Source organism: Nymphalis io, chromosome 28, assembly GCF_905147045.1.
Source record: "Nymphalis io chromosome 28, ilAglIoxx1.1, whole genome shotgun sequence".
NCBI classification, from domain to species: Eukaryota; Metazoa; Arthropoda; class Insecta; order Lepidoptera; family Nymphalidae; genus Nymphalis; species Nymphalis io.
This window is the reverse complement of record NC_065915.1, coordinates 5403302-5429216: the sequence shown is the minus strand read 5'-3', so window position 1 is coordinate 5429216 and position 25915 is coordinate 5403302. Positions and strand designations below refer to the sequence as shown.

At 36.5% G+C, this 25915-nt stretch overlaps 7 protein-coding genes across 8 annotated transcripts; 2 read left to right on the top strand and 5 right to left on the bottom strand.

Moving 5' to 3' along the window:
- Nucleotides 1–381: 381 nt before the first annotated feature.
- On the bottom strand, nucleotides 382–1081 carry LOC126779240 (chorion class CA protein ERA.1-like). Its single transcript, XM_050503166.1, has 2 exons — nucleotides 958–1081; nucleotides 382–777 (listed from the first exon to the last, which is right to left on the bottom strand). Exons 1-2 carry the CDS (start codon nucleotides 1006–1008, stop codon nucleotides 415–417), a joined length of 414 nt encoding a protein of 137 aa, XP_050359123.1. The 5' UTR covers nucleotides 1009–1081; the 3' UTR covers nucleotides 382–414.
- A 551-nt stretch (nucleotides 1082–1632) lies between these two features.
- On the top strand, nucleotides 1633–2500 carry LOC126779228 (chorion class B protein PC10-like). Its single transcript, XM_050503152.1, has 2 exons — nucleotides 1633–1725; nucleotides 1974–2500. Exons 1-2 carry the CDS (start codon nucleotides 1678–1680, stop codon nucleotides 2448–2450), a joined length of 525 nt encoding a protein of 174 aa, XP_050359109.1. The 5' UTR covers nucleotides 1633–1677; the 3' UTR covers nucleotides 2451–2500.
- A 4619-nt stretch (nucleotides 2501–7119) lies between these two features.
- On the bottom strand, nucleotides 7120–7806 carry LOC126779239 (chorion class CA protein ERA.1-like). Its single transcript, XM_050503165.1, has 2 exons — nucleotides 7683–7806; nucleotides 7120–7502 (listed from the first exon to the last, which is right to left on the bottom strand). The coding sequence occupies exons 1-2, from the start codon at nucleotides 7731–7733 to the stop codon at nucleotides 7140–7142; spliced, it is 414 nt and encodes a 137-aa protein (XP_050359122.1). The 5' UTR covers nucleotides 7734–7806; the 3' UTR covers nucleotides 7120–7139.
- A 547-nt stretch (nucleotides 7807–8353) lies between these two features.
- LOC126779227 (chorion class B protein PC10-like) lies at nucleotides 8354–25388 on the top strand. 2 transcript variants are annotated; one of them, XM_050503150.1, is made up of 3 exons: nucleotides 8354–8450; nucleotides 8699–8951; nucleotides 25125–25388. In XM_050503150.1, exons 1-3 carry the CDS (start codon nucleotides 8403–8405, stop codon nucleotides 25346–25348), a joined length of 525 nt encoding a protein of 174 aa, XP_050359107.1. In that variant the 5' UTR covers nucleotides 8354–8402; the 3' UTR covers nucleotides 25349–25388. The 2 variants fall into 2 exon arrangements, with proteins under 2 accessions (XP_050359107.1, XP_050359106.1); XM_050503149.1 differs by lacking the exons at nucleotides 8354–8450; nucleotides 8699–8951 and adding an exon at nucleotides 24306–24359 and having other exon boundaries at nucleotides 24869–25388.
- Nucleotides 12343–13054, bottom strand: LOC126779253 (chorion class CA protein ERA.1-like). The gene is made up of 2 exons (XM_050503183.1): nucleotides 12950–13054; nucleotides 12343–12717 (listed from the first exon to the last, which is right to left on the bottom strand). Exons 1-2 carry the CDS (start codon nucleotides 12998–13000, stop codon nucleotides 12388–12390), a joined length of 381 nt encoding a protein of 126 aa, XP_050359140.1. The 5' UTR covers nucleotides 13001–13054; the 3' UTR covers nucleotides 12343–12387.
- LOC126779255 (chorion class CA protein ERA.1-like) lies at nucleotides 16641–17235 on the bottom strand. The gene is made up of 2 exons (XM_050503185.1): nucleotides 17185–17235; nucleotides 16641–17013 (listed from the first exon to the last, which is right to left on the bottom strand). The coding sequence occupies exons 1-2, from the start codon at nucleotides 17233–17235 to the stop codon at nucleotides 16687–16689; spliced, it is 378 nt and encodes a 125-aa protein (XP_050359142.1). The 3' UTR covers nucleotides 16641–16686.
- On the bottom strand, nucleotides 21812–22407 carry LOC126779256 (chorion class CA protein ERA.1-like). The gene is made up of 2 exons (XM_050503186.1): nucleotides 22357–22407; nucleotides 21812–22184 (listed from the first exon to the last, which is right to left on the bottom strand). The coding sequence occupies exons 1-2, from the start codon at nucleotides 22405–22407 to the stop codon at nucleotides 21858–21860; spliced, it is 378 nt and encodes a 125-aa protein (XP_050359143.1). The 3' UTR covers nucleotides 21812–21857.
- Nucleotides 25389–25915: the final 527 nt, after the last annotated feature.

Genomic DNA, 25915 nt, shown 5'->3' with positions numbered 1-25915 from the left:
GTTTTTTCGCTTTTTTATATTGGACCTAGTTGACCAATATCGACTTGGACATAATATTTTGTATATATATACCCTTACAGTGTATATATATATATATATATATATATATATATATATATATATATATATATATATATATATATTGTGTCAATTGAATTTTTTTCAGCAAAGACAGACAAAAATAAACCTTATCCAAATACAAAATTTAAGGAAATCGTTAGTTTAATTAAAATTTAATTTAATTATTCGCTTTTATAAATAACCTCCGCATATAATAATAATATAACTAACCTAATAAATACTTTTTGCTATGCTGTTATAATGAGTACAAATAAAAGATATACATTTGAGAGCGAAAAAAATCGTTTAATTTAGTTTAGAAAACATTTTTCCGTTGAATCATTATAATTTTTCTCAGTAGATGTAACCACCGTTGCAGCCGCAGCCGCAGCTACCGGTAATGGAGACAGCTCCAGCAGCTGGCACGATACCTCCGAACTCAACAGCACCGAGGATCGGCACTTGACCAGCAACCAAGGTGGTTCCGGCGACGCCCATCTCACCAGCGACTGCTACATCACCGACACCGGCACCTCCGTAGGCAGCACCATATGGAGCAGCAAAACCAACACCCAATCCGTAAGCGGGACCAGCGAGACCGGCTTCACAGCCCAAACCAGCAGGTCCGGGACCCCAGCCGTAGCCAATGGGTCCAGCTAGACCGCCTTCCCATCCAAGAGGTCCAGCTAGCCCACCAAGGCACTGGCTGTATACATTCTAAAACCAAAACAAAACAGATTATACATAAAGAAAAGAAAAAAAAAAACAACATGTTATCTTATAATGAATTATTCATTATGGTGTTAACTGATTCTCATAATCATATAGGAATAACTTTTCTCTTACATGAGAAAATTATTATAATAAAAATTACTGTGTCATTAAAAACTTTTTTACCTGAACCAAGCAAGCTTGGACGCAGAGGAGGAGGAAAGCGAAGGTAGACATGATGCTTGGTGCGTATTCAAAGTAGCTGAATATACAATGATTATGGGAGTCCACCCTAACGCTTATATATTTACTGTTCACGCATAGCCTTGATATGTCGCAATTAAAAAACGTGTCTTAATGTTGTTTTTTTTTTAATAAATATGATTATTAAAATAATTACCTTTCCTATAAATATTGCAAAATTGTTTTTGGTTGTCCTAACATAATTTTTCATTATTAAGAACAAAAACATGATAATCTTGCTCATCATTAGTCTTAATTAAAAGCTGGTTAAATTACGAAGCGCGGTCACTCACATAATAGTATTATATATTAAACCTTCTCCGAAACGCGCTGCATTTTCATACATGACTTTTATATGTAAATTAGTATCTTCAGTTAGGCATTACAAACATCTCCTCATTCATTATTATAGATTATAATGTTGATAGATCATTTTACATTTGAAATTATGGGGTGAAATATTAATATTCGTAATACTGTCTTCTTATTATTTAAAACAATAACCTTATTACCAAATGTTTTCATGTCACGTTTTTTTACATAATTCATGGTGGAATCCGCTTTACTAACTTACTTCGATAACAAATTTCTACGATGCGTTCAGTATAAAAACCAGTTTGTATACATCTGAAACATTGTGAAGTTTGTATTCAAACGGTAAACATGTTCAAGGCTGCACTTTTGGTCTGCGCTCAGGCGCTCTTCATCCAGGTAATTTACGTTATTTATTTATAAAATACATGAGTCTATACATTTCTATAGCAAAAATAAATTCGATATGCTTTAGTAAATTGAATTGAAAAATCACTACTTCCATGATTTAGGCTGATACGCTATCATCCGTACATTCTTTATTTAATAAAATAATCAGTAATATGATATTTTCAATGTATGACAAACGGCCTTTCATTTTAAATGATATAATATAATAAAAAAGTTATTTTGTATTTTTGTTTTAGTCTATCGCTGGACAATGCATCGGAGCTGGTTGGGGCGCTCCCTTAGCTGCTGCTCCTTACGGTCTCGCCGGTCCACTTGCTGGCAACTGTGGCTGTGGAATTGCCGCCCCAGCCTCTAGCGGTGGTGGTCTCGGTGTTGCCAGTGCTTCTCCTATCCCACCGAACGGAGTATCTGTGCTCTCAGAAAATGCCATTGAAGGAGCTCTCGCAGTCACTGGTGCTCTGCCGTTCTTGGGAACCGTCGCTCTAGAAGGTGCTCTGCCAACTGCTGGTGCTGGTGCTGTCAACTACGGATGTGGCAACGGAGCCGTCGCCATTGTGGAGGAACTCGCACCCGCTGGTATTGCTGGCCCACTCGGTTACGGTCTTGGTCCTTATGGCGCTATTGACGGTTTCGGCTACGGTGGTCTCGGCTACGGCATCGGACCTCTGGCTGGACCTTACCGCGCTGGTTGCGGCTGTGGTGCCCTCATCTAAAAACAAAAACAAACGATTCTATATGTGGAATAAAGAAGTTTATAAATTTTTTGCTTTTAATCTAATAACCCCGATGATTCCATTATTAAATTTAGATTCTTATATTTTATGCAACTTTCTGCACTTAATATTTTTAAACATAACCTCTTGGACATAGCAAGTGTACCAGGTGATAAATATCTAACAGTGTACTGGTAGTCCTCCTAAAAGATTATAAAATGTAACTAACCAGGTAACATAGCTAGCATATTAATATACTGGGGCTGGTCCAGGTGCAGCCAATTTTTTTCTTTTGGTTGGACATCACCATTGCGTAAGACGAAAACTTCTTGATTTTTGAGAGAAACAGAATCTCAATCGGGTTCTTGAGGCTTCTACTGTATAATATTCAGGAATAACTGAAATTATACCCATCGTTATGTGCTAATATGTAATCAGCCTAGCGCACTATCTAAGGGCTAATATAAACAAATAGTTACTATTTCAAATAACATTTTATTGCTTATATAATTAATTGGTAATTTTGCTTAATAACTGTGTTTTAACTAAACTGAGTTGGGTCCTTTTGTCACACGATATCGTACGTGAAATATAAACCACCGTGTATCAATAAAAAAAGTTTCACCCTTTAATTTCTAGTCGTATCTTTTAAAATGATGAATCACGGCCGAAACGCTGGTGAATGTTTTCAAATGAAATGTATTTTATTCAAATAATCTTTACGATAAAGCGTATCTTCAATATTTTAATTCTATAATCGCTTAAAAATGAGAAACGGTAAGAAGCTGGCTGTTTTTCTTTAAAATAAACCATATTTACAATGTTATGTTATTCATAATTATTGTTCTTGATCTGTCCTGCGTTGGAACCCGGGCTTGGAACATTAGACTATGTGCTTAATTTAAATTAATATCTTAGGAGTTACGGCAAAATTAAAATTTTCCCGCAAGAAAAAAAATTATGATGGTGGCCAACGATGTGATGGATGAAAATGCGATGAAATGATGTAAAGATAGACACTGTGTCTTACTGTGTGTCGTACTTTATGAGTTTCTTAGTAACTTCACAAGTTAGCTTGTATCTACATTGCGATAATTTATTTATGCAGCACCCCTGCTTTTTGGATTATTAATTAACCCTGATCTTGCGCAATAATAGCTAAGAAGCATGCCTAATAAAGCCATAACCGTAGAAAAGGTTAGGTATCATTGATGCGATACGATCTATCAATACTACGGTGAGATCCAACCAATTTTTCAATTCCAATTTCCTAGCATAAAAATTTAATGCGAGAAGGTAGATCGCGCTAAAATTTAAAGCCAATAGTGATATTGAGTGTTTGTCTCGTTTTTTGTAATTGTTTGAACACGACCCGTGCAGAACCCTAGTAATTTACTTTACTATTTAGATATTGGCATTGTTGTGATAAAGTATGTAATACTATTATATGTTAACAGTAACAGCCTGATAAAGTAATGTCCCACTACTGGGCTAAGGCCTCATTTCCCTATTTGAGGAGAAGGTTTAGAGCTTATTTCACCACGCTGCTCCAATGCGGGTTGTTAGAATACACATGTGGCAGAATTTCGATGAAATTAGACACATGCAGGTTTCCTATTGTATGTTAGTAAAGGAATAAGCTGATATGTTTCAGGCCTTAATCAAACAAAGTTGCGTGTACAAAAAATACTACTGTTGAACACTTCTTTGTGCATCAATTGTTCTACAAATAAAATAAGGTTGTTTTAGTGAAGTAATTTGATTTGTTATTTAATTTAATATTACAATATAGCATTTTGCTTAAAGCGTGGTTAGTCAACAATAGTGAGAGTATGTACAGATAGTGTGCCTGGCACAAAGAGTGTTGTCCCGAAGCGTGTATTGTGCTCTTCGATTGAGAGTATAAGGAAAAGACTGTACTAGCCCTATAAATCAGTCTGTAGCGTTGACGGTTAGTCAAGTTGCTCTTAGTGGAATATTTTTTTTTATTATCCATTGCTAACGAATGAATATTGTGTCCCAAGTCGCTCCAGACTTCAATAGATGCGGGTTTCTCTAATAAATTAAAGAAGTGCCTTTTTAGCAACTAATATAGAACTCTTAGGTTGCACTTTCAGTCAAGGTCAGGTACAGCCGAAGAATCAGAAAGGTGGGATCCATAATGGATTAGTTTTATTTAATTTCAGAGCAAATTTATCGATTAACTAGCTGTGTCCGTAGTTTTACCCACACTTTTTTCGCATACATGCGTTAAAACGGTCTATATTCGCTTCAGCAAACATCCCTGAAGCACTACAGAAGCGAGGCAACCCCATCAGCAATCTAAAGGCGTTATTGTACTGGACACGAAAAGCATTGTATGATTGTAATGTTTAATTAGCCCACAAACTACATGTATAAAAAGAGGTACAGTAAGCGCGGAATAATGTTTTTTTACAGCCCTTGACGCACGCGCAAATCTTCTGACAATCACATTAGCTTTTATGGACAATACTCTGCTCTCTTTCAATGTCATTATCGTCCTTGAGACTGGTGGTTAGTATATGTCTAAGGTATTTAAATTGGAAAACCTCAGTCAAGCTCATAATAACTGCAAAAATTTCAAGTTTCAAACGCATGTGTTTTTAGCTTTGCGTTGATGAATCCGTCAGGACAAGTAATTATATATGTATATAGACAGCCTTGTTGGTCTAGTGGCTTGATATAAGGCCGCAGACCCGGAGGTCCTTGGTTCAAATCCCAGGTTGGGCCAGTAAAAAGTTATTAGGTTTTTCAGTCATCTTGCGTAACACGTCGATGGTTCGAAATATACCATTAAATTACTCACTCAGAATGTTCGTATTATTAACCCAGCCAAAACAGCAATACTTTTGTTTGCCGGCTTAAAGGGTCAGTGTAATTAACAACACAAGCACAAGACACAAGGGAAGCACATGATATTTGATTGAGTTCAGCCATGCCTACAACTTGGATTTAAAATTAAAAAATAAATAAGGTAAACGAATTAGATATAAAACTTTTTAAGGGTAATACGATTAGTGAGCTCATAGATGCTAATAACACAGGAATGAAACCACCACCTTTAAGTGTTAGATAAAAAAACCGCTGTATTTCTTACGCCGATTCTATTTGAATACTTGTACTTGTAGCTTTCACATCGACTATAAAAAAATAAATACCTCAATATTTAATAAAAAAAATATTTGAAGGCAATAATATATAAAGTAATAAATTACGTATATAATACTTAGAAGTGGTAATGATTTTTCGCTTTTTTACATTGGACCTAGTTGACCAATATCGGCTTGGATATAATATTTTGTGTATATATACTGATGGTAGAGCTTTGTGCAAGCTCGTTTGGGTAGGTACCACCTACTCATCAGATATTCTACCGCAGTACACAAAACAGCAGTACTTAACAGTAGTATTGTGGTATTCCGGTTTGAAAGGTGAGTAAGGCAGTGTAATTACAGACATGTATCAGCCTTTTGCCGTCCACTGCTGGACGAAAGCCTCCCCCATAGGACCCCAACCATCCCGATCTTGGGCAGTCCGCATCCATCCCGAACCTGCCACCTTTTTTAAATCGTCGGCCCATCTTGTCACAGGGCGTCCTACACTACGTTTGCCTAAGCGTGGTCTCCACTCTAACACGTGTCGGCTTTATCGGCCATCAATGCGCCTGAAGACATGACCAGCCCACTTCCACTTCAGCGAGCTAATTCTACGCGCGATGTCTGTGACTTTAGTTCTCTGGCGAATGTCCTCATTTCGGATTATATCTGCCAGAGAAACCCCAAGCATCGCACGTTCCATTGCTTGCTGAGCGACCCTAAATTTTGTGGACCAGTCCTACGGTAAGTGTCCACGTTTCGGCACCGTAAGCCATTACAGGTAGGACGCACTGATTGAAGACCCTGGTCTTAAGCAACTGTGGACGATTCAAAAATATGACGTAACTTCCCGAATGCCGCCCAGCCCAAACGTATTCTTCTTTTAGCCTCCTTTTCAAAGTTGTGCCGGCCAAGTTGTATAGTTTGGCCCAGGTAGATATATTCCTGCACAACTTCAAGTGGAGAGCCATTTACGACCACTGGTCTCGGGGATACATGACGGTTTGCCATAATTTTGGTCTTTTCAATGTTCATCGCGAGACCTACTTGTCTTGAAGAATCGTTCAAGCTGTTTAGCAACTCTTCCAAATTCGGCAGAGTCTCCGCCATGATGACAATGTCGTGGCCATTTATATTATAATTACAGACAAGGGACATAACATCTTAATTTCCAAGGTTGGTGGCGCATTAGCGATGTAAGCGATGGCTAACATTTCTTACACTGCCTTTGTCTATGGGTGTTGGTAATCACTTACCATTAGGTGGCCCATATGCTCGTCCACCTTCCTATTCTATTTTTTTTTGTGCCATTGAATTTTTTTCAGGAAAGACAGACAAAAAAAAACCTTATCCAAATACAAAATTTAAGGAAATCGTTGGTTTAATTAAAATTTAATTTAATTATTCGCTTTTATATATAACCTACGCATATAATAATAATATAACTAACCTAATAAATACTTTTTGCTATGCTGTTATAATGAGTACAAATAAAAGATATACATTTGAGAGCCAAAAAAATCGTTTAATTTAGTTTAGAAAACATTTTTTAGTTGAATCATTATAATTTTTCTCAGTAGATGTAACCACCGTTGCAGCCGCAGCCGCAGCTACCGGTAATGGAGACAGCTCCAGCAGCTGGCACGATACCTCCGAACTCAACAGCACCGAGGATCGGTACTTGACCAGCAACCAAGGTGGTTCCGGCGACGCCCATCTCACCAGCGACTGCTACATCACCGACACCGGCACCTCCGTAGGCAGCACCATATGGAGCAGCAAAACCAACACCCAATCCGTAAGCGGGACCGGCGAGACCGGCTTCACAGCCCAAACCAGCAGGTCCGGGACCCCAGCCGTAGCCAATGGGTCCAGCTAGACCGCCTTCCCATCCAAGAGGTCCAGCTAGCCCACCAAGGCACTGGCTGTATACATTCTAAAACCAAAACAAAACAGATTATACATAAAGAAAAGAAAAAAAAAAACAACATGTTATCTTATAATGAATTATTCATTATGGTGTTAACTGATTCTCATAATCATATAGGAATAACTTTTCTCTTACATGAGAAAATTATTATAATAAAAATTACTGTGTCATTAAAAACTTGTTTACCTGAACCAAGCAAGCTTGGACGCAGAGGAGGAGGAAAGCGAAGGTAGACATGATGCTTGGTGCGTATTCAAAGTAGCTGAATATACAATGATTATGGGAGTCCACCCTAACGCTTATATATTTACTGTTCACGCATAGCCTTCATATGTCGCAATTGAAAAACGTGTCTTAATGTTGTTTTTTTTTTAATAAATATGATTATTAAAATAATTACCTTTCCTATAAATATTGCAAAATAGTTTTGGGTGTCCTAACATAATTTTTCATTATTAAGAACAAGAACATGATAATCTTGCTCATCATTTGTCTTAATTAAAAGCTGGTTAAATTACGAAGCGCGGTCACTCATATAATAGTATTTTATACTAAAACCTTCTCCGAAACGCGCTGCATTTTCATACATGACTTTTATATGTAAATTGGTATCTTCAGTTAGGCATTACAAAAATATCCTCATTCATTATTATAGATTATAATGTTGATAGATGATTTTACATTTGAAATTATGGGGTGAAATATTAATATTCGTAATACTGTATTCTTATTATTTAAAACAATAACCTTATTACCAAACGTTTTCATGTCACGTTTTTTTACATAATTCATGGTGGAATCCGCTTTACTAACTTACTTCGATAAAAAATTTCTACAATGCGTTCAGTATAAAAACCAGTTTGTATACATCTGAAACATTGTGAAGTTTGTATTCAAACGGTAAACATGTTCAAGGCTGCACTTTTGGTCTGCGCTCAGGCGCTCTTCATCCAGGTAATTTACTTTATTTATTTATAAAATATATGAGTCTTTATATTTCTATAGCAAAAATAAATTCGATATGCTTTAGTAAATTGAATTGAAAAATCACTACTTCCATGATTTAGGCTGATAAGCTATCATCCGTACATTCTTTATTTAATAAAATAATCAGTAATATGATATTTTCAATGTATGACAAGCGGCTTTTCATTTTAAATGATATAATATAATAAAAAAGTTATTTTGTATTTTTGTTTTAGTCTATCGCTGGACAATGCATCGGAGCTGGTTGGGGCGCTCCCTTAGCTGCTGCTCCTTACGGTCTTGCCGGTCCTCTTGCTGGCAACTGTGGCTGTGGAATTGCCGCCCCTGCCTCTAGCGGTGGTGGTCTCGGTGTCGCCAGTGCTTCTCCTATCCCACCGAACGGAGTATCTGTGCTCTCAGAAAATGCCATTGAAGGAGCTCTCGCAGTCACCGGCGCTCTGCCGTTCTTGGGAACCGTTGCTCTAGAAGGTGCTCTGCCAACTGCTGGTGCTGGTGCTGTCAACTACGGATGTGGCAACGGAGCCGTCGCTATTGTGGAGGAACTCGCAAACGCTGGTATTGCTGGCCCACTCGGTTACGGTCTTGGTCCTTATGGCGCTATTGACGGTTTCGGCTACGGTGGTCTCGGCTACGGCATCGGACCTCTGGCTGGACCTTACCGCGCTGGTTGCGGCTGTGGTGCCCTCATCTAAAAACAAAAACAAACGATTCTATATGTGGAATAAAGAAGTTTATAAATTTGTTGCTTTTAGTCTAATAACCCCGATGATTCCATTATTAAGTTTAGATTCTTATATTTTATGCAACTTTCTGCACTTAATATTTTTAACTTAAACAATTCTCTCGGACATAGCAAGTGTACCAGGAGATAAATATCTAACAGTGTTCTGGTAGTCCTCCTAAAAGATTATAAAATGTAACTAACTAGGTAACATAGCTAGTATATTAATATAATGGGGCTGGTCCAGGCGCAGTCAATTTTTTTCTTTTGGTTGGACATCACCATTGCGTAAGACGAAAACTTCTTGATTTTTGAGAGAAACAGAATCTCAATCGGGTTCTTGAGGCTTCTACTGTATAATATTCAGGAATAACTGAAATTATACCCATCGTTATGTGCTAATATGTAATCAGCCTAGCGCACTATCTAAGGGCTAATATAAACAAATAGTTACTATTTCAAATAACATTTTATTGCTTATATAATTAATTGGTAATTTTGCTTAATAACTGTGTTTTAACTAAACTGAGTTGGGTCCTTTTGTCACACGATATCGTACGTGAAATATAAACCACCGTGTATCAATAAAAAAAGTTTCACCCTTTAATTTCTAGTCGTATCTTTTAAAATGATGAATCACGGCCGAAACGCTGGTGAATGTTTTCAAATGAAATGTATTTTATTCAAATAATCTTTACGATAAAGCGTATTTTCAATATTTTAATTCTATAATCGCTTAAAAATGAGAAACGGTAAGAAGCTGGCTGTTTTTCTTTAAAATAAATCATATTTATATTGTTTTGTTATTCATAATTATTGCTTTTGATCAGTCCTGCGTTGGAACCTGGGCTTGAAATATTAAACTATGTGCTAAACTTAAATTAATATCTTAGGAGTTACGGCAAAATTAAAATTCTCCCGCAAGAAAAAATACTATGATGGTAGCCAACGATGCGATGGATGAAAATGCGATGAAATGAAGTAAAGATTTCGTATGTTCCATTCGTATGTATGGTACATTTATGTGTATGTATTTATCACATATTCTACTGCCAAACAGCAATATTTAGCATTGTTCTGTTCTGGTTTGAAGGGCGAATGAGCCAATGTAACTACAGGCACAAGGGACAATTTAGTTTCCAAGGTTGGTGCAGCATTGGCGATATAGGGGATAGTTAATATTTTTTATAGTGTCAATGTCAATGGGTGGCCATTTACCAATATTAAAAAGAAAACGAATAACGGGCCAGCTTTTTTAAAAGGTCTATCTCATAATGTGGGACGAATGTAAGATGAGCCACCATTCACACGTAGAAGTCGTAGATAGAACCTAAGAAAACAATAATCAATAAACGCATGAAAAAATACGCAGGCCGGTGCCTTATGCATATATATTATTATATGCCCCTAGCACTTTACTGTATGTGCCAATAATTCGATTGGCGAATGTTTAATACCTTATTGATTAAAAAATCCACGGGATACATTCCTTATTTTACCTTATACCCATACGAAGTCGGGCGGGCAGCTAGTATATTATACAATTATGATTTGTAAAGATTACCCGCATGCTTTACATTAAATGTAACTTAAACGTACTTGCATTTGATGATTGTTACATTTATTGTTTTTAAATATACCGTAACCGTAACAACCTGTGAATGTCCCACTGCTGGGCTAAAGGCCTCCTTTCCTCTTTTTGAGGAGAAGGTTTGGAGCTTATTCCACCACGCTGCTCCAATGCGGGTTGGTAGAATTCACATATGGCAGAATTTCAGTGAAATTAGACACATGCAGGTTTCCTCACGATGTTTTCCTTCACCGTAAAGCACGAGATGAATTATAATCACAAATTAAGCACATGAAAATTCAGTGGTGCTTGCCCGGGTTTGAACCTACGACCATCGGTTAAGTTTCACGCGTTCTTACCACAGGGCCATCTCGGCTTACATATAAATTTACTATAAATATATTAATATATTAGTATTTAGCGAAAGTATATATTGATATGTACACTCCGAACTCGGTAAAAGGACTATATTCTATTGAATCGTAAAAAAGCCGAGATAGACAGGACGCACGAATCTTAACCGATGATCGTGGGTTTAAGCCCGGTGCTTGCCCGGTTGTTGGAATAAGCTCCAACCCTTCTCCTCAAAAAAGGAGAGGAGGCCTTAGCCCAGCACTGAAACATTCACAGGGAGTTACTAAATCATGTGAAGCTTGGTAATTAAAAAGAGCTTGTTAGAGCCTTCTTAAATAAAGATATTTTTAATTTAAATATAAATTTAGAATGTTATTTAATATTCTAATCAATATTCGGAAAAGATACAATATTAACGGGCAAAAATAAGAGAGAAATTAATAAATAATATGGTCGTAATATGTAAAAATCTATATTTTAAACGAAAATAATGTAATCTAATGTAATCGCAGCATCATGGTTTAAACAAGTTTGCGGTATACAACCCATATGAAATAACGTCTGACTGATCTTATTAGTGTTTCTTAAGTTGAGAGAAATAATTAATAATAATATCGTGGGACATTATTCACACACGGCCATCTGATCCTAAACTAAGCAGTAGAGAGCAGTAGAGCTTGTACTATGGAAACCAGACACCTGATATACTACATATACTACTTTTCTTTTGTAAATACATACTTATATAGATAATTACACCCAGATTCAGGACAAACAGACATGTTTATCCACACAAATGTCTGTCCTGGGTGGGAATCGAACCCACAATCTTCGGCGTGAAAGGCAAGTATCTACCAACCACGCCAACAGGCCCGTCATTTATGTCTTGCTTCTGTTTGTTGACTATCCAAATGAAATTTCTATCTGTAGTCAGATAGAAATTATACTAACATTTAAAATATCTTTCAATAACAAATTTCAAATTCAAATACAAATTAATTTAAAGTACCCGTTTATTTGTCCCAATAATGGTAAATGTTTGTCTAAATAAAAGAAAAACATACGCTATCATCAACTTTCGCAATGACAGTATTATAACTACGACAAAAAGTGATAGTTTTTCGGATAAATAATCTTAGCAATCTGAGAAACCGCATACAAATCGGCAAACGAGTACAATTAAAAAACATATTTTGATACCAAAAAATCGTTTTATTTATTTTACAAATCATATTTCCGTTAATCATATTAGTTTCCTCTCAGTAGATGTAACCACCATTGCAGCCGCAGCCGCAGCTACCGGTAATGGAAACAGCTCCAGCGGCTGGCACGATACCTCCGAACTCAACAGCACCGAGGATCGGCACTTGACCAGCAACCAGGGTGGTACCAGCGACGCCCATTTCACCAGCAACCGCTACATCACCGACACCGGCACCTCCGTAGGCAGCGCCGCAAGGAGCAGCTAGACCAGCGCCCAATCCGTAACCAGCGGGACCAGCAAGTCCGGCACCCCATCCGTAACCGAGAGGTCCAGCCAGACCGCCTTCCCAACCAAGAGGTCCACCAAGACACTGGCTGTATACATTCTATACACAAAATAAAAAACAGGTAAATTAGGATTATATAATAATAAATCTATATAAGGAAGAAGACAAGCTAACAAACAACAAAGGCATATAAGATTAATTAATATGTTTTTCTTTACAAAGGTGTCCAATTATATTCGCTCTATAATTTAACTTAGCAAAAATGACCTTTAATTAAAGAGTTATATTTGTTCTATAATTTCACAAGAATTACGTTTTACTAAAGAGTTACCTGAACCAAGCAAGCTTGGATGCAGAGGAGGAGAAAAGCGAAGGTAGACATGATGCTTGGTGCGTATTCAAAGTAGCTGAATATACAATGACTGTGAGAATTCACCCTAACGCTTATATATTTACTGTTCATACATAGCATTGATGTGTCGCAATTGAAAAACGTGTTTTTATATTTATTTATTTTTAAATTGATTAATATTAGGAAAATGACAACCTATAAAAAATTACAAAATGCTTTCCACTAACTTGACCGTCTTTTTATTTATTAAGAATAAAAAGGCTTGTTCTTAATAATAATAAAAAAAACTTAATCTTACCAAACGTTTGCACGCCACGTTTCGTTTCGTAATTCATGGTGGAATCCGCTTTACTAACTTACTTTGATAACAAATTTCTACGATGCGTTCAGTATAAAAACCAGTTTGTATACATCTGAAACATTGTGAAGTTTGTATTCAAACGGTAAACATGTTCAAGGCTGCACTTTTGGTCTGCGCTCAGGCGCTCTTCATTCAGGTAATTTAGATCTTTTTTTATCCAATCAAGTGGGAAAAAAAAGCTTTAAGTTATTTTGACCAAATTTACCTTCACGGCAGGCAGACGTTCTATAAGAATTTATTTCATTACTCATTCGTGAAATGTTGACAGCCGACTTATGTAGACACTATTTTGATTCGTATATTATTGAAATATTATAATTATTATGGTCAATGTCGCACTTTTTGACATTTCACGGCCGCTTTCTGCGGGGAGTGTCGAGTTATATCTTACAGAATAGATCTATTATTTTATAAATTATTTATTTTATCTGACCGTAAATTTACTTACGTTTATTGATAGTTACAATTTAATAGTAATTTTGTTTTTGTTTTGTTCTAGTCCATCGCTGGACAATGCGTCGGAGCTGGATGGGGCGCTCCTTTAGCCGCTGCCGCTCCTTACGGTCTTGCAGGTCCTTTCACTGGTACCTGTGGCTGCGGAATTGCCGCCCCTGCATCTAGCGGTGGCGGTCTCGGTGTATCCAGCGCTTCCCCTATCCCACCAAACGGAGTATCTGTGCTCTCAGAAAACGCTATTGAAGGAGCTCTCGCAGTCACCGGTGCTCTGCCGTTCTTGGGAACCGTCGCCCTAGAAGGTCTCCTGCCAACTGCTGGTGCTGGTGCTGTCAACTACGGATGTGGCAACGGAGCCGTCGCCATTGTGGAGGAACTTGCTCCCGCTGGTATTGCTGGCCCACTCGGCTACGGTCCTGGTCCTTATGGAGCTATTGATGGTTTTGGCTACAGTGGTCTCGGCTACGGCTATGGACCTCTCGCTGGACCTTACCACGCCGGTTGCGGTTGTGGTGCCTTCATCTAAAAACAGCAACAACTAAACATTATTCTTTTTAAATAAGGACAAGAATTATCTTGAAGATTCGTCAATTATACATATCTATTTAATTGTTTTACAAGCCACTGCTAGTCAGTTTAATTTAAACTGGTTCCTCGGACATGACTAAGAGATTAATATTTGACAATCTCTTGGAAACATTCATGTGAAATAAAAATGATATACCAAATTTAAGAATGTGTAATGCGTTTTATTATAAACCTTTTGAAAAAGAGATGCTCTAACTAATGTCTACGTTTAGAACGTAGTACACTTTCGTACTTATGTAATATATAAGATCTCTGTAAAAAACAGCCCTTCTGAAATCATTTGCAACTGTAAATGGGCTTCGGGGTTGTACGCTTACCAGTAATTTGCAGAAAGTAGTGAGCAGCAGAAGAGAACGGACTTACAAGGATAGTCCGTTTTACCTTTATCAACTAGAAAATCAAGTCACTAGTTCTTTGGTTAATTTACAATAATTGCAAAACTAATTACAAGGAATACACGTTATCTCTTTGTAACCTATAACAATATATATATTTGTCTGCCTTCCTTATTACTATTTGGGATGTCGTTTGACCAATCCACGACGACAATTGCTTCGCACCATTTTGTAGAAAATTGAACGTGCGGCGGCAACGGAGTAAAATGAAATATATGTGAAAATACGGTGGTTAGCGAAGGGAGCTTCTAACGTCAATAAATAATAAACTTGGTGGTCGTTTGAAAAACGAATAATTCAAGACTGGGGTAAGGGGTAAGTTAAGCATATAACTTATCTATTATAATTTTTTTCATTACAAAAACGACTCGTAAATTAGTGACCGGCATGTGCAAAACTAAATTTTATTATTAGCGGTCGGTGAAATCCCACCCGGTTTATACCAAAGGAGATTTCCCCATGTATACTTCTGAAAATCTTAGAATAATTTCTAATTAAATTTAACTGACTGTATTTTTTTATGAAATCGACAGGCGGACGGACGAAAGATCACCTGGTAAAAAATAAATACAATTCCTTATATTGCCAATGCGTCACCGACCTTGGGAACTAAGAGGTTATGTCCCTAGTGCCTGTTTACGTTTTAGTAACGCTCACCTTTTAAACCGAAACCGACAAAAGAGCTACATTGTTACTTGGCGGTAATAGGGTGGTGCCTACCCAGGTCAGCTTGCTTAATTGTTTATTGATTAACTCAGCATAATTAACAATAAACATTATTTAACAAAACTTCTCGACTATCTAATTGCTATAGAATACTACCTAATGCCCTGTATTGTCAGATAACAGTCAGTTTATCTGATATGACTTGCGCTAAAATATTCTCCATGCTCAAATATTTAAGGTGGCAGCCCAAAAACCATTGTGTCAATAGCTAAGCGATATAAAAGTCGCGGCTTTGGTCCTGAGACCTTAGGCTATTATTTTTTGGACAACCCCACTTTAGAGTGGAATAAATCGTTTGAGCGAATGGAAAAGTGTATTAAGCTACGTGGTGAACACTTTGAAAAACAATAAAAAGTACCATAAGGTTCTAGTTGCGTTTTTTCTTCAAACGACAAAACTTAAAAGGCATGCCTCGTATTACACATCGCTATTGGAGGTGGGACCAGAGTTCATACAAATACTGGCATCATTCTTTAATGTTGACATTTTATATATTTTTTATTTATAATTATCGTTTCATAGTCTACTTTACTTTTTTTTTCTTGCTTTTAATGTTTACATACATGTTTCGAATACACACCATTGATCATCTGTGGAAGGCTCTCTGTAAATCGTAGCACATTGTAATCCACCACACAAGCTTGCTTAGTGTGGATGCCACCGGATATACAATTTCGATAACTTTTCAGCAATCAAACTAGCAAGTGTATAAAGTGTGTAATATTTTTATTTTTATTTTGCTATAAATAAACTATTTTTGATATATATTTTTTTGCTTAATATACTTACCGGTTGTATTATTTGCGTAGAAAGTGCGGGAGCTCGTAGCGTAGGTACTCCGCATGTTGTTATGGATCACAACGTACGGGAGACGAGACGTATGTAGATAGTACGAGAAGACTTTTTAAAACTAATTTTGGAAAGTCTATCATCGATTTTTTTGTGAAAAGTCATAGAATAATTATGTTTAGTTAAGTTATATAATGATGTTAGTTATATATTATTGCGTGATTATTAATGTTTTACGAATAACCCTAATATAAAATCTATCTCAAATATTTTATACAATTTCAGATAACTTTTTGCAATAAGGTTTTAATGAGAACAAATAAAAGATATACATTTGAGAGCCAACAAAATTGTTTAATTTGGTTTAGAAAACGTTTTTCCGTTGAATCATGTTACTATTTTTCTCAGTAGATGTAACCACCGTTGCAGCCGCAGCCGCAGCTACCGGTGATGGAGACTGCTCCAGCTGCTGGCACAACACCTCCGAACTCGACAGCACCGAGGATCGGCACTTGACCAGCAACCAGGGTGGTTCCGGCGACGCCCATTTCACCAGCGACGGCTACATCACCAACACCGGCACCACCGTAGGCAGCACCGCATGGAGCAGCAAAACCTAATCCGTAACCGGGACCAGCGAGACCGGCTTCCCAGCCCAGACCAGCGATTCCGGGACCATAACCGTAGCCAATGGGTCCAGCTAGTCCACCAGCGCACTGGCTGTATACATTCTAAATAAAAAAAACATAAATTAAGTTAATAAAATCTATTATTAACAAACAACAAAGGCATTTCTGGTGGTTAAATATTAATAAGACTAATCATTAGTTTTTTCTTTAAATAAAAGTTCAATTATATTTGTTCTATAATTTCACAAGAATTACGTTTTACTAAAGAGTTACCTGAACCAAGCAAACTTGGACGCAGAGGAGGAGAAAAGCGAAGGTAGACATGATGCTTGGTGCGTATTCAAAATGGCTGAATATACAATGACTGTGAGATTTCACCCTAACGCTTATATATTTACTGTTCATACATAGCATTGATATGTCGCAATTGAAAAACGTGTTTCAATATGTTTTTCATCAAATTGATTAAGGTTAGAAATATTTAAGCTTTCACGTAAACATTTCAAAATTATATTTAGAATTATTTTTATTAACGACTAGCTTGTGACCGCAACATCCGCGTGAAAGTCAGTTTTATCAAACAGCCTTGTTTCTTTACATGGCAAAAACTTTTTTCACTGTCATCCGATTTCAATGAAACAAAGTCTAAATATAGGTCCAAACTAAGCTTAATCCATATATGGAAACCTGAAGAAAATCCGGTCCGTTGTTTCAGAGTTTAGCGTGTACATACAGAGAGACAAACAAAATTAAGTAATCATTATTGAAAATTTAAGAAATATATAAATTTGCATGTATCTAAGACTTTTTTTCGACTCATTTCATTTTTTTTTTGTGCAATTGAATTTTTCATCTTAGTTCCCAGGGTTGGTGGCGCATTCGTGATGTAAGAGATGTTTTACATTTCGTACAATGTCAATGTCTATGAGTGTTGATGACCACTTACCATCAGGTGACCCAAATGCTCGTCAACCTGCCTATTCTTTAAAAATAAAAAATAAATATTTATATGTAGATATAATTATTGATATATAATTATTAAATGAAAATTAAAAATAGCTACTACATATCGCAAATTGAAATTGGTTGTAGGATGGCCTTGTATTAACTGTTAATAATTGGCTTAAATGGTGAATTTTCATGAGGCCAATGTTTAAATCAATCCAATATTGGCTTCGACTAAATAAAAAAAATCCACTACATTGGATTTCTCCAAGCTAATTCATGAAATAGAATGAATTCTAGCAAAAAAAAAAGAAAGCCAAAAAATATAGGCCTTTTCATCGTATTAATTTCTTTCAGTTTCTTTTTCAAAACGCATACCAAAAGACGATTGCCATAATTAAGAAATATTTGTCATATCTAAAGCTGCAGACACAAATGCAATGACCTATTAACCAAGCGTTACCATGACACGTTTTTTGTTACATAATTCACGATGGATTCCGCTTTACTAAATTTGATAAAACTGCTCTACGATGCGTTCATTATAAAAACTAGTTCGTATTCATCAGAAACATTATCAAGTTTGTATTCAAACGGTAAACATGTTCAAGTCTGCACTCTTGGTCTGCGCTCAGGCGCTCTTCCTCCAGGTAATTTAGTAAACATTTTTAATACGTAATATATGAGTATTTATGTATATTTGAATCAAACAGCCTCCTACGGTTATTTTTCTCAAGAAATCCTAAGAACTGTCAGACTGATAATTATGACCATCTTATCGCCTTATTGCGCCTTTAATATTTAACTTAAAGTAACTTTAACAACAGTATATAAAGCTTTTTTTAAGTATTTTAATCACCACAGATGTGTTGTCCGTGCCTTTGGTGTATCTTATTTTTAATGTTTTTTTATATGCCTCTTTGCTTATAACCAGGCAGAATCACAATCTACGTTTCCTGGTAAAAACTTTTGACGTCGTAGAGTCAAAGTTCTTCATCGTAGTATATCAACTTTTAGACTTATGATCTTTAACTGCATGCTTTTCTCCATTAGCTAACTCCATTGGCTAAAGAAAAATACAGTCTATAGTACTTATTTATAAAAAACTTATAACCGTTAAGTTTGGGTCATGGGTCATTATTTGTATTTCTCTTTTAGTCCATCGCTGGAGAATGCATCGGAGCTGGATGGGCCGCTCCCTTAGCTGCTCCTTACGGTCTCGCCGGTCCTCTCGCTGGCAACTGTGGTTGCGGAATTGCTGCCATCCCTGCCTCCAGCGGTGGCGGTCTCGGTGTGTCCAGTGCATCTGCTATCCCACCAAACGGAGTATCTGTGCTCTCAGAAAATGCCATTGAAGGAAATCTCGCAGTCGCCGGTGCTCTGCCGTTCTTGGGAACCGTCGCTCTAGAAGGTGCTCTGCCAACTGCTGGTGCTGGTGCTGTCAACTACGGATGTGGCAACGGAGCCGTTGCTATTTTGGAGGAACTCGCTCCCGCTGGTATTGCTGGCCCACTAGGCTACGGCCTTGGTCCTTATGGTGCTATTGACGGTTTCGGCTACGGTGGTCTCGGTTACGGCATCGGACCACTGGCTGGACCTTACCACACTGGTTGTGGTTGTGGTGCTCACATCTAAAAACAATATTAATCTGTTCTTCATGTCAAATAAAAACGATTGAACATAATTTAATCTTTTAATCTTAACAAGTTCAAACCGAAACCGACAAAAGAGCTACTTGTTACTTGGCGGTAAAAGGGTGGTGCCTACCCAGGTGAGCTTGCTTGATTGTTTATTGATTAACTCAGCATAATTAACAATAAACATTATTTAACAAAACTTCTCGACTATCTAATTGCTATATAATACTACCTAATGCCCTGTATTGTCATATAACAGTCAGTTTATCTGATATGACTTGCGCTAAAATATTCTCCATGCTCAAATATTTAAGGTGGCATCCCAAAAACCATTGTGTCAATAGCCAAGCGATATAAAAGTCGCGGCTTTGGTCCTGAGACCTTAGGCTATTGTCACCCCTATTCCTCATTCATAAACGGCGTAAATAGAAATGTTAGTAATTTTCTTAAGAAAACACCCATTATATTGTATTTATATATACATAAAAGAGGATGCAAATTTTGGTTCCAACCTTCAATAGCTGCATGTAATATACCGTTGGATAGGTATTTTTGAGCTGAATAAGATTTACTATGGCTCGAAGTTTTAAATCTTAGTCCGTTCAGAGTTATGCTACATTAAATATGGCAGCTTTAGCCAAATAATACTTTTTCCAAGTAATATTATATATATATAAATTAAATATATATATATTAATTTTTACTCGGTAACACGCACTTTCTTTAATTTTTTTATTATTCAACGGTTATTTCTACTAGTTTTCTTAATTGTCCAAAAGATAAAGATGTCTCAATCGTTTGGTACCTGCGCCAGGCATGAGGGATTTATTTAGTTATAGTTTATATTTAGCATGCGTAAGCGATCCCGTGGCGCTCCTCACTAAAACGGAAAGGGTACCGCTGGTTTTTTAGTAGGTATTTCGATGTTCGGGGCGCACTTGGCGCCTTGGACACCGGCGAGCCAAAAATGTGTGGGGAAAATGCGTAACGTATTTTTCCAGCGACGAAAAAAGGCATGAGGGATTTGTACCAGACCAGTATTGCGCGCACTTCTAAATGAGATCATAATAAACGCAGAGTAGGATAAAAATGTTTGATTTTTTTATGAAAAAAATTAATATGTTAATAAATACATAAAAGCAACCTAAAGTAGCTTATTACATACTTATACATGTATTGTGTTTTACTTTAAATTAACTACTACTATTAATTCACAGAATGCGTTGTATTGTTAAGCTGACGTGCTTAGTAATGCATAACTATATATGAGATTGAGTATTTGAAGCTGGAAAAAGTAGAAATTCTTGACCATCCTCCATACAGTCTTGACCTAAGCCCTAACGATTTCTTTACATTTCCTAAAATTAAGAAAGGTCTTCGTGGTCAAAGGTTCCAGTCCGGTGAAGAAGCAGTCGACGCTTTCAAGTCAGCCATTTTGAACACCCCCACTTTAGAAAATAAATGCTTTGAGCGAATGGAAAAGTGTATTAAGCTACGTGGTGAACACTTTGAAAAACAATAAAAAGTACTATAAGGTTCTAGTTGCGTTTTTTTCTTCAAACGACAAAACTTAAAAGGCATGCCTCGTATTACACATCGCTATTGGAGGTGGGACCAGAGTTCATACAAATCCTGGCATCATACTTTAATGTTGACATTTTATATATTTTTTATTTATAATTATCGTTTAATAGTCTACTTTACTTTTTTTTTCTTGCTTTTAATGTTTACACACATGTTTCGAATACACACCATTAATCATCTGTGGAAGGCTCTCTGTAAATCGTAGCACATTGTACTCCACCACACAAGCTTGCTTAGTGTGGATGCCACCCGATATACAATTTCGATAACGTTTCAGCAATCAAACTAGCAAGTGTATAAAGTGTGTAATATTTTTATTTTTATTTTGCTATAAATAAACTATTTTTGATATATTTTTTTTGCATAATATACTTACCGGTTGTATTATTTGCGTAGAAAGCGCGGGAGCTCGTAGCGTAGGTACTCCGCATATTGTTATGGATCACAACGTACGGGAGACGAGACGTATGTAGATAGTACGAGAAGACTTTTTAAAACTAATTTTGGAAAGTCTATCATCGATTGTTTTGTGAAAAGTCATAGAATAATTATGTTTAGTTAAGTTATATAATGATGTTAGTTATATATTATTACGTGGTTATTAATGTTTTACGAATAACCCTAATATAAAATCTATCTCAAATATTTTATACAATTTCAGAATACTTTTTGCAATAAGGTTTTAATGAGAACAAATAAAAGATATACATTTGAGAGCCAACAAAATTGTTTAATTTGGTTTAGAAAACGTTTTTCCGTTGAATCATGTTACTATTTTTCTCAGTAGATGTAACCACCGTTGCAGCCGCAGCCGCAGCTACCGGTGATGGAGACTGCTCCAGCTGCTGGCACAACACCTCCGAACTCGACAGCACCGAGGATCGGCACTTGACCAGCAACCAGGGTGGTTCCGGCGACGCCCATTTCACCAGCGACGGCTACATCACCAACACCGGCACCACCGTAAGCAGCACCGCATGGAGCAGCAAAACCTAATCCGTAACCGGGACCAGCGAGACCGGCTTCCCAGCCCAGACCAGCGATTCCGGGACCATAACCGTAGCCAATGGGTCCAGCCAGTCCACCAGCGCACTGGCTGTATACATTCTAAATAAAAAAAAACATAAATTAAGTTAATAAAATCTATTATTAACAAACAACAAAGGCATTTCTGGTGGTTAAATATTAATTAGACTAATCATTAGTTTTTTCTTTAAATAAAAGTTCAATTATATTTGTTCTATAATTTCACAAGAATTACGTTTTACTAAAGAGTTACCTGAACCAAGCAAGCTTGGACGCAGAGGAGGAGGAAAGCGAAGGTAGACATGATGCTTGGTGCGTATTCAAAATGGCTGAATATACAATGACTGTGAGATTTCACCCTAACGCTTATATATTTACTGTTCATACATAGCATTGATATGTCGCAATTGAAAAACGTGTTTCAATATGTTTTTCATCAAATTGATTAAGGTTAGAAATATTTAAGCTTTCACGTAAACATTTCAAAATTATATTTAGAATTATTTTTATTAACGACTAGCTTGTGACCGCAACATCCGCGTGAAAGTCAGTTTTATCAAACAGCCTTGTTTGTTTACTTTTTTCATTATATATATATATAATGAAAAAAGTTTTTGCCATGTAAACAAACAAGGCTGTTATATATATATATATATATATATATATATATATATATATATATATATACATTTATCCGGTCCGTTGTTTCAGAGTTTAGCGTGTACATACAGAGAGACAAACAAAATTAAGTAATTGTTATGATTTTTTGTTGCCAATGCTTAATTTTAATAAATTTATTCAATTTACAAACACAAGGTTTCTCGGATTTATTATATTTTTTATTAATAATAAATGGAAACGTAAAATAGGTGGATTTTGAAACTGTAATTATATTAATTCCTATGTAACTAAAGATAGAAAACATTTATCGAAATTTCAAATGCAATGCATGTGAGGATAATGTATTTCGCTTAATTGGCGAGTCTTCACGACGTCAATGTGTATAAGAATTTAATAAATTACTGTTAGCCCTGTGGTCAAAATTCGACCATAATCATTATTGAAAATTTAAGAAATATATAAATTTGCATGTATCTAAGACTTTTTTTCGACTCGTTTCATATTTTTTTTATTGACAACACTGGAGCTCGTAACTGATACCAAACAAAAGAAAATCGATTGATAAATAGAGAAGAATTGTTGAATTGTTTTCTCTTTGGCTATTCTGGTACACTGGTGGTAGAAATTTGTGCAAGCACGTCTGGGTAGGTACCACCCACTCATCAGATATTCTACCGCAAAACAGCAGTACTTGGTATTGTTGTGTTCCGATTTGAAGGGTGAGTGAGCCAGTGTAATTACAGGCACAAGGGACAAATAGTTCCCAAGGTTGGTGGTGCATTGGCGATGTAATCGATGGCTAACATTTCTTATAATGCCAATGTCTATGGGCGTTGGTGACGATTTACCATTAGGTGGCCCATATTCTCGTCCGCCTTCCTATTCTACAAATATATATATATACATTTTTTTGTGTCAATTGAAGGGTTTGTGGCGCATTCGTGATGTAAGAGATGTTTTACATTTCTTACAATGTCAATGTCTATGAGTGTTGGTGACCACTTACCATCAGGTGACCCAAATGCTCATCCACCTGCCTATTCTTTTAAAATAAAAAATAAATATTTATATGTAGATATACAAATTAAAATTAAAAATAGCTACTACATATCGCAAGTCGAAATTGGTTGTAGGATGGCCTTGTATTAACTGTTAATAATTGGCTTAAATGGTGAATTTTCACGAGGCCAATGTTTGAATCAATCCAATATTGGCTTCGACTAAATAAAAAAAATCCACTACATTGGATTTCTCCAAGCTAATTCATGAAATAGAATGAATTCTAGCATGAAAAAAGAAAGCCAAAAAATATAGGCCTTTTCATCGTATTAATTTCTTTCAGTTTCTTCTGCAAAACGCATACCAAAAGACGATTGCCATAATTAAGAAATATTTGTCATATCTAAAGCTGCAGACACAAATGCAATGACCTATTAACCAAGCGTTACCATGACACGTTTTTTGTTACTTAATTCACGATGGATTCCGCTTTACTAAATTTGATAAAACGCCTCTACGATGCGTTCAGTATAAAAACCAGTTCGTATTCATCAGAAACATTAACAAGTTTATATTCAAACGGTAAACATGTTCAAGTGTGCACTCTTGGTCTGCGCTCAGGCGCTCTTCCTCCAGGTAATTTAGTAGACATTTTTAATACGTAATATATGAGTATTTATGTATATTTGAATCAAACAGCCTCCTACGGTTATTTTTCTCAAAAAATCCTAAGAACTGTCAGACTGATAAATTATGACCATCTTATCGCCTTATTGCGCCTTTAATATTTAACTTAAAGTAACTTTAACAACAGTATATAAAGCTTTTTTTAAGTATTTTAATCACCACAGATGTGTTGTCCGTGCCTTTGGTGTATCTTATTTTTAATGTTTTTTTATATGCCTCTATGCTTATAACCAGGCAGAATCACAATCTACGTTTACTGGTAAAAACTTTTGACGTCGTAGAGTCAAAGTTCTTCATCGTAGTATATCAACTTTTAGACTTATGATCTTTAACTGCATGCTTTTCTCCACTGGCTAACTCCATTGGCTAAAGAAAAATACAGTCTATAGTACTTATTTATAAGAAACTTATAACCGTTAAGTTTGGGTCATGGGTCATTATTTGTATTTCTCTTTTAGTCCATCGCTGGAGAATGCATCGGAGCTGGATGGGCCGCTCCCTTAGCTGCTGCTCCTTACGGTCTCGCCGGTCCTCTCGCTGGCAACTGTGGTTGCGGTATTGCTGCCATCCCTGCCTCCAGCGGTGGCGGTCTCGGTGTGTCCAGTGCTTCTGCTATCCCACCAAACGGAGTATCTGTGCTCTCAGAAAATGCTATTGAAGGAAATCTCGCAGTCGCCGGTGCTCTGCCGTTCTTGGGAACCGTCGCTCTAGAAGGTGCTCTGCCAACTGCTGGTGCTGGTGCTGTCAACTACGGATGTGGCAACGGAGCCGTTGCTATTTTGGAGGAACTCGCTCCCGCTGGTATTGCTGGCCCACTAGGCTACAGCCTTGGTCCTTATGGTGCTATTGACGGTTTCGGCTACGGTGGTCTCGGCTACGGCATCGGACCTCTGGCTGGACCTTACCACACTGGTTGTGGTTGTGGTGCTCACATCTAAAAACAATATTAATCTGTTCTTCATGTCAAATAAAAACAATTGAACATAATTTAATCTTTTAATCTTAATAAGTTCCTATTCAATTTCATTTTAAAAGATTTTTATAGGTCAACATAATATAATCTTGTATATCTCTAATCAATAAAAAGTATTTAATTGTCTATTGTTACATTTTATTATCTGTGATCAATATTAAGAACGGCTTTAAAATATGTACTATTTTTTAACTAATTTTATACATACGAAAATGAGTTTATTTATTTCGCTTTCACGTTTTAACTAATCAACTGATCATAATGAAACTTTTCATACGTTGTCTGGGGTACAGCATATAACGTTGTTAACCCTTAGAAGCGGGCGAAACCGAACGCCGAAACTTGTAATAGGTCTACAAGTTCGCCATATTAGCTAGTAGTCTATAGCGTAATAATATCACATACCTAATTATTTCTGAAAATATATCATTGACATATTAACTTACATTAACTAATATGCATTTGATCACGTATTTCTATTTGTAATTTTTAACGTAATCATTGAATATTGATACAGTAATTAAAATCGTTT